General features: G+C 46.0%; 1 protein-coding gene across 1 annotated transcript; it reads right to left on the bottom strand.

Annotated features, from left to right (window-relative positions):
* Positions 1 to 4,563: 4,563 nt before the first annotated feature.
* Positions 4,564 to 8,532, bottom strand: LOC111961556 (general transcription factor 3C polypeptide 4). The gene is made up of 5 exons (XM_023983934.2): positions 8,195 to 8,532; positions 6,175 to 7,887; positions 5,912 to 6,042; positions 5,204 to 5,292; positions 4,564 to 4,843 (listed from the first exon to the last, which is right to left on the bottom strand). The coding sequence occupies exons 1-5, from the start codon at positions 8,498 to 8,500 to the stop codon at positions 4,779 to 4,781; spliced, it is 2,304 nt and encodes a 767-aa protein (XP_023839702.1). The 5' UTR covers positions 8,501 to 8,532; the 3' UTR covers positions 4,564 to 4,778.
* Between the last annotated feature and the right edge of the window lie 266 nt (positions 8,533 to 8,798).

The following is an 8,798-nucleotide window of genomic DNA, read 5'->3' as shown; positions in this document are numbered from 1 at the left end:
AATTTGGGTAGATGGAACGAAGGGGAAATGAGGGAGAGAAAGGTAGGGATGGGCGAGAAAGAGAGGGAGAAAGAATGTGAGAGATGGGGAGACCGGGTGAACAGGGGGACTCATATCACCTCAGGCAGAGAAGGAGGGAGGGAGTGAGGAGGGGATGGTTGAAAAAACAAGGGGAGGAAGATGCTATTGCTGCTGCTTTTGTTAATGTCAGATATTCAATCCAAGGGTTTTGTCAGTAGCTTTCTTGCGCGATAGACGATGTGGACCTACCGCCACTTTCCAAAACACACACCACACACTACAAACACATACACCACACACTACACACTACACACACATACACCACACACCACACACTACACAGACACACCACGCACCAAACCCCACGCACCACACACTACACACACACCACACTACACACCTCACACTACACACTACACACCTCACACCACACACTACACACGTACTATACACCACACACTACACACACAGCCACACACCACACACCACGCAATCTCACACCACACACTACACACATACTATAACACCACACACTTACACACACACCACACACCACGCACCACACATCTCACACTACACACACCACACCTCACACCACACATTCTACACTTTACACCACACACACACTGCACACACTACACACTACACACCTCACACTACACACACACACACAACACACTCCCCACTCTTGCTCCTTGTTCTTTTTTTTATACCAACTTAATGAATATTTCATAACAAGAAACATACATATGAATTCTAATGGTATTGCACAGTAGTTATTACCGGTATTTCTTACAAAAAATTTAAATAAAATACTAATTATAATTTCTGCATAACCAAACCCTGAAATACTCTCATACACTCTCAGCCAAACAGACACTTAAACAAACACAAACACTGCACTGCCAGTAAACTATTTCACTTTTAGTCAGACCAACAGTAAGCCAATGCCTTCTACATGCATCTCACTTTATCTTCTTTGTTGATTGATTATCTTTCCAAAGATGATACAGTAGCATTTCTATGTCGAAGAGTTGAACTCTTCAACCTGTGATAGGCCTATGTGCGAGACACAATACAGTAGACAGCAGCCTCTTTGTATTTACTTCCAGCACTTGCTATACAATTCAGTTTAGTCAAAGAAGAAAGGTGACTTTAAGTTTCCCTTGTCAGATATAGTAATGGAAAGCAGCCGTTATGATTCTATTAAACTGTTTAAGAGACTGTTACATATTGTGTGATACGTGAGGTATGAGGTGTATGCATATGACATGTTCTGATCTCTGAAAGACTGATATTAAAGCAAACACTTAAATGAGTCATTTCCATTTGTCTTTTGGCTGAAATGTGGGAATATAAAAGGCAGAAAGAGCCCTTCAGCCTTCAAAAGGAGAGGAAGGCGTCCTAGGTACGATTCTGGATCCAGAGTCAGACACTTGAAGGCAATCTTTCTCAGCTGTAACTCAACGCTGTCACTATTATCGAGAGCTGTCACCTCACGGTGTCATAAGTGATGGAGAGAGACATCCTAAAAAAGCGACTGTCGAGATTTACAACTACAACACATATACTGTGTCTCACACAAAGAAGAAAAAAGCTGAAGAAAGCCAGGTATAAGTTAGGCTTCTCTTTTCAACTGACATCTGATTCATCCAGACTGATCCAGTAAATGACTCACTTACCAATGACGGGGCAATACAACTCTCCATTCACATCAACTCCATATCATACAAAGCCTATTAGTTAGATGGACATTCTGGTCTCGAAGTGGAGCCAACATGAAACCACACACATAACACCCCCTTAGACGTATTTAACTCTGGCTGAGAGTGGCGGGTCCCGTGTTGAGAATGAGCTTCATTAATGTAGCAGCAAAACACAAACCTCCCTGCTCATGCCCTTTCTGCTGCTACTGCTCAGTATTAGTTCCACTTCAGTGGCCCCATGCTTAGCAACAAGAACAAGCAGCGTCTCTAATGACGGACGTCCCCCTTCTCTCCACATATCCCCACCACTGGTCTCGGGTCACTGCCCCCACCCCTCTAGGGACAGGAAGAGGAGAGAGGGGAGTCTACCCGTTAAAGGACCTTGTTAACAGCCTGCCTAGAAACAAACCCCACAGACTCACTTCATTAGCAGGGACAAGTTAGAAGATGTGCCTTAGTTTGGAATAGTTTAAAACCTGAGGAGAGAAAAGTATTCTCTCAGGGGTTGGAGTGTGTGAGCAGAACGGCGGAGGGAAGTGACTTCAGAAAAGCGTTCGTTCTCCAAAATGTTGTGTTTATTTTTGGGGTCCAAACATTGCAGACAGTCATGTTTATCTCAGAGTTAGGGAACTGTCTGTTTCCTGCATAAACAAACATCATTGTTTAGGGTAATACAATTACTACGGAGGACTCGATTTTTATGACTACATATTAGAATCTTTAATTCAATGGGAAAAAAACAAAAAAATGTACAAAGACAAAAATGTTTATTTACACAACATAAGGAAAATATAACTCTTGGTTACAAATATTTAGGGTCACGGAAAAGTCCAGACGACCCAATGAAATGCGATAAAGGAGACACTGAACTTGTGAAACGGCACTGTGACAAGGACACAAGGTTTCACAGAGCTAGACGAGAGAGTAGTGAGTGCTGTCATCTTTGGGTACTATAGGGATCAGTGTCTCTGGGTTGACAGTCCACTCTGTTAGTTGACATGCAACTGTCAAATAGGACTTAAGGACAGAAAACTGGGTAGTCCAGGTGAGACACTCTGATGGAAACTCTTTGTCCAACGTTGGCCTTCCATTCCAAACTATGACGTGAATGTAAAATTAGCTGACTGAAGTTATCGAAAAGACTCAAAACACAGAAAAATACAAAAGTGAGAAATCAACATGAAACATAAAAAATACAAACGGAAACATGGATTTGATCCCATTAGGATTTCCCAGTGAAATGAAGCAACTGCCGTGCAAATGGGTGGAGATGGAGATATTTGGGTACTACAAAATGCATCTGTACACATAAGAGTAGATACAGGATATTGTATCATATTCAAACTAGATAAACAAAAGGGATAGCATATTAAATAAAGTGTGAAAAGGTGCTATGCATGTTTTATGCGATCCAGCCATTGACATGAAGGCTATAAATATTGTATGCATAGAGAAGAATCCCTCTTTGAAGTCTTGTGAGAGCTAAGACAGAGGAAGAAAGGGAGGGGAGACGGTAATTACTGGTGGAAATGCTCTTTGACAGATTATTCTATTAAAGCAGGAGGAGGTTCAACCAAACACAGCTAACCTCTAACAGCACTGGTCTCCACCTATCAATGACAAGAACATTCTCACCTGAAGGCCCACTTCCACTTGACAAACACACTTACTGGGAGCCAATCACATGATCAAAAAACCTGTATGCTCTATATAATGCTGCAGAGTTTGCACATTGTCTAATAATATTGAATGTAATAATTAGCAAAGTGCTAGCTCCTAATGAATAATTAAAAACCTTTTCAGTGTGGATCGCCAAAATACATTAGCGTCACACATACTACCGCTATATCGACCAGACAACCTTAGATCAGACATAATGAGCCACTTTGCAGAAAACAGGCAAATTATCATTATTTCCACAAATAAATTTAAATTCTGAACAGATCTGCTGTCTGTCTAGAAAAAGTGTTGACAATGGGCTGAGGATTCTGGGTAAAACTCTGGCCATCTCATTAAGTGTTGAGAACCAAGAGCCAGGGCCACTTCCTGACGCAGGGCTAGCTCCAGAGCAGCCTCACCCCTCTGCCTGGCTGGGGCTGTGCACGGGGATATGCTGGGGATGTAAGAGGACATGATAGAGAGCAGTACTGCTACTAGCCCAGTCTCTCAGGTCCAACTCCATCTTTGATCACTGGCCACTGACATCTATGTCTCTGAGACAGGGGGAAGGTACAAGGCGGGAGCACATCATGAGTACACATCCTTCCCCATGGAACATTGTTCTCCCCAAAATAAAAAAGGTTTTATTGTATTTAACAATATCAACTCTAACCCCCCCCTTGATTAGAATTAGTTTCACATCTGCCTGCCGCCCGACTCTGTCCCTCATTACTGTAGAATCTCATTACAATCAGCCCCCAGGGGAGACATGCGTCAGTTTTAAACACACTTTCTATCCCTCTCTCACTGCCTCGCGCTCCCCCCTCTCTCCGTCTACAGTAGCGGAAGTCCTCATCTAAGAGAACGACAGTCTCTTTTCTCCTACATGCAGCATGGAAATTGTTTTACACTGCCAATTAAAATAACAGATACCGGTACATTTAGATTGTTTTCTCTCAGTCAGTCAGGATATGTATTTGGCAAAAAATAGACCAAAATAGGGCTGACACTCCAAGTCCCCCCTCCGTTTTTTACCTAACAGAATAACACACAAAAGTGTTTGGAAATGCAGTCAAGATGTGCAAAATAATACTTATTGGGCTGTGAACTCCGAGAGAAAAGGTTATATCGATCTCCACACACTCCACTTCCTCTTATTAAACCATAGTTATATCAGTGGGGTTTTAAATGTTTATTCAAAATCTTTATTTAGAAAATGATAAGGTTATGTGCTATAATTCATTTAAATATATCAATTATGCTTGGCTATAAGTAACAGGTAAAAATAAGGAATAGTGGTGTCCGTTGTGAAAATTGTCCATCTAGTCCGAGCAGAAACACAAATGCTGCAGGCAATGTAACCCCGGCTCTCCACTAGCATGTCCTATAGTCCTAGAGGAGAGGAGAGTCGCAGAATGTACAAGGACCCTGCAGTATCCTCTTGATCCAGTCTGGGTCTGCAGTGAAGAGGGTAGGAGGAAAATAAATAAACATTGAATATTTTATCAGATTCATCTGTTCAATCACAATCATCTGCTCCACTATTTGAGCAGTAAATAGACAACAGCTTGAACACTCAGTAATGTTAAGCTTATTGAAAATCGTTTATGCAGGCAGTCTGTGACAATTAAAGAAAAAAGTTTTTGGAGAAAAAAAAAGGTACTTTCTTATATATTGTCAATGCTATATAAGGAGATATGCTGATCAGGGAGCAGGATGAGTGAGAGAGCTGACAGTGAATAACAGTCCTGGGAGAGAGAGAAGAGGGTGGAGTGAGAGAGGAGGTAGAGAGGTGGAAAGTGGCGCTAGCTGCTTACCCTCAGGCACTGGCAGTCTGGCAATGCTATCCTGCAGCAGGCAGCGTCTGTACGTGAGTGTCTGGCACGCCTGGTAGGATAACACACACCTGAAAGAGAAGGGCACGCTTCAGACAGGCACTGACACTGAGTGGGAGGGGTATCAATAGTCTAAAGTGGCTTCCTTTGCTCATATTCTTCCCTTCATTTGCAATGACTGGAAAGAACAGAATATGTGAAAGTGAATTCCCAGTAGACATCATTATTCAAGAAATCCCTAGGACAGGAGTTCCCAAACTTTTTTGGCCCACAACCCCATTTTCATATCAAAACCTTTTCACAACCTCACCATGTAAAACATTTTTTTTAATAAAGTTATGTAATCAGGCCAATGGTAACTTTTTTAATTGGGGCTTTGACAGTCTACTACAAATCAGTCAAAGTATTTTATTCTGAAGGAGGTATGGTTTGAAGTGACTGAAATGCATCAGAAAAGGGTATTGGGAAGTTCAGAATATCGTCAGGCAAACATTTTGTATGAAATTCTTTGTAGAAAAGAATATCATTGATGATATTTTATGAAAATGCTGTCTGCAACATGAAAGCCAACTGACATACGAAGGCAACTGTGGCATAAACATTGGACTAGCATAGCAAAAAATTGCAGTATTTAGAGTACGGGAATCGGGTGACTCGTGGTTAACGCAAATAAGGTTGATGACACTTTACCTGAGCCACATGTGTCCATTGGAGCAGATAGCCTGTTTGCGGTCTGTGAACGGTAGCACCTCCTTACACAGACTACAGTACTCTGGGAACGTCTGCTTGTTCATCTTCTTCTGGATGTGACCTATCAGGACCTGGGGTACAGACAGCAAGACGTGAGAGGTGCTGAATAATGCACAACAGGGTTTAGCCTAATGTTGAAAAACTTGATTATTGCTCAGGCTATGGAATAGGGTAATAGAAATGTGTAGGGAGCCTAGTCCAACCTTGGCAGCCCTGTCCTCGTATGTAGGGTCGCAGGTGAGGAAGTCACAGACCCCCCTGGTGGGGATACTGGTATTCTCTGTGATCCAGGTGTGAAGGTACACCTCCCCCAGAACCCTCTTCATGTGCTCCCTGGTCAGGTGGGCCTCCACCGCCTCGATCCACGCTATCACCTCTCCCATCTTCTCCTCCAACGCCTGGGATTCTGGGTCCTGTAGCTTCGACACCCCCTCTTCCCCTCCTCCACCCCCCTCCTCATCCCCCACAAACACCTTGGAGTCTTCATGCGTGGGGCGCCAGCGTGCCTCCACAGGGGCCTTCTGCAGGGACTGGTAGAGCACGCGCACCAGGAAGAGTTTTAACCTCCACAGGTAGGGGGAGCCTGTGTTGTGTACCTTCTTGTCCAACTCCTCCTGCAGCAGAGCAGGAATGCATTTCTCCTTCAGCACCCTCCAGCGCACCAGGTCCAGCAGGTCAGTCTGCTTGAACAGGCTCTGGACCTGGGACTCCAGCAGCTCTGCCGCTGCGTCGTTTGGCGTCTTCAGGGTCACAAACTGGACCTGGTACGGCCTGGAAACCAGGTGCTGACCATTGGTCATCCCTGCAGTACTGACCAGGGCCAGGTAGGCCCCGTTCGGGCTGACCGCGATGCCATGCATCCTCCGCCCTGCCATGCCTTCTGGCAGCACGATCTCCTCCTGCTTAAAGGCCACGGCCATGTCGGTAAAGATGGGCGTGAGCTTCTTGACCGTCCCGTCCAGGGAACAGGTGTAGATGGAGCCCCCCTGGCGGCTGGCTGTCATGGAGACGATGGGGGTGGAGTGCAGGCCAGTGACGTGTGAGTTGTGCACGTTGAGGCCCGCCTTGGAGATGAGCAGCAGGCACCAGAAGAGGTAGGAGCCCCTGGCCGCCACCACCAGGCTACAGTTACAGTTCTGTTTGGGGTGGAATAGGGAGATACACTTGATGTTGTGTACAGGGATCTGGTCTGACTCCTGCCACAGGACCACTGGCTGGCGCAGGGTGAAGTAGCCCTTCACCGCCTTCAGGTTGACAGGCAGGATCTTGACAGGCCCTACCGCACTGCCCACGATCAGTCCGCTCATCTTGCGCCCGCTGTGCTCGTACTCCCACCATGCCAGCACACTGGGAGACGACACCCCAGACTGGATGGTGTTACAGGACACCACTGAATCCTTCCCCAGCATGGGCAGGCAGAACTGCCACACCACCAGGTCTCCGTTCTCCATCAGCACGGCCAGCAGCACCGTCCCCACGTCCTTCCACTTGTTGTTGGTCTGGACATGCTGCGTGGTGCACACACTGGACCACTCCATCCGTACAGGGGTCTGCATGAGGTAGCGTCTCTGAAGCTCAGCCAGGTCCAGGAGGTTAGCCTTGGGGGGCTCCCCACCCTGCACTGAGTAGCCTCTACTCTCCAGGCTCTCTCCATACAGCTGGGTCAGGTCAGCCACCACTGTCCACTGTAGACGCTTGGTGCTGCTGTGGACGGTCAGCTTGTGGTCTAGGGTGAGGGAGGCCAGAAGGCTGAGACCGTTGCCGTCACAGCCCAGGGGGGACCAGCTGGTGTACATGATGCCCTTATGGACGCCTAAGGTGGGGTTGAACACTCTGTCCAGCATGGAGGACTGGCTCACTGAAGGGTCGCTGGAGAACTTGTCTTTGGCCCTCAACAGCTCCTCCGCTGGACCCACCTGGACACATAAAAACAGCTACCTTTAAAAGTAGGCATCTGAATGCATTTAGTATACCATACTGAGAAAACTAAAACGACTTTCAGATAATATCTAAATCACAACGTAAGTGCATCAACCTAATTTGCTAGCCTAAATATGTTTTACTTTGGAATAAATGGTTAACTGCTGCTAGCAGTTAGAAACAAATAGGCAGCAGGCATCACCCAGGTAAAAACAACAACCTCACAATTGTCATTTCTGCCAAGCGGTTTTGAGGTGTGGAATGAACGCCAAAGTAACCTAGCTACATGTGTCCAATATTCACCTTCAATTCACAGACTTTGTCCGGCACGGGGATGGAGGTCCGATGCAGCACCAAGTCTTGGTTGTTGCCGTGAACATCGCACAAGACCTCCATCAAAGAAATGCCACTTGTAGTAGAGGCCGAGAGTCGGTGGTCCTCAGACCACGTGAGCGGCTCAAAACCGCTGACCGGACTCAAGAGCTTTATTACCGGATCCCTCTTCACAACTGGACCGAGTTCTGCCCAGGGATCATCCTCTGGTTCGGCTTCGGTAAGCTGTCCTTCCTCTACCCCGTCCGCAACACGAGCTGGGCTGCAAGCAGCCATTTTCCATGTAAAAAATAAAACAACGCGTCACTACGGCGGTGGAGTAGGGACATACCACAATGAAAAACCGAATCAAAGCCTCTCGGGTTGCAGTGTAGATATCTGGGTTAAGATGACAGGAGACTGACTGTCTGTGCTTGGCAAAAATAAAAACACAAGCCCGATTACCTCCCAGCTAATTTCAAACGTTCCTACAACTTTCCCCCCGTAGGAGTCTCATTGGGTCCTTAATTAACCTTTTCATAGGAATGTTCCGGTGAAGGAATGTTTCCAAGAGACCATTCCAATAGACCATTCA

The sequence above is a fragment of the Salvelinus sp. IW2-2015 genome, linkage group LG4q.1:29 (genome assembly GCF_002910315.2).
Source record: "Salvelinus sp. IW2-2015 linkage group LG4q.1:29, ASM291031v2, whole genome shotgun sequence".
Taxonomy (NCBI): Eukaryota; Metazoa; Chordata; class Actinopteri; order Salmoniformes; family Salmonidae; genus Salvelinus; species Salvelinus sp. IW2-2015.
The sequence above is the reverse complement of the archived record's forward strand: the minus strand, read 5'-3'. Positions and strand labels throughout refer to the sequence as shown.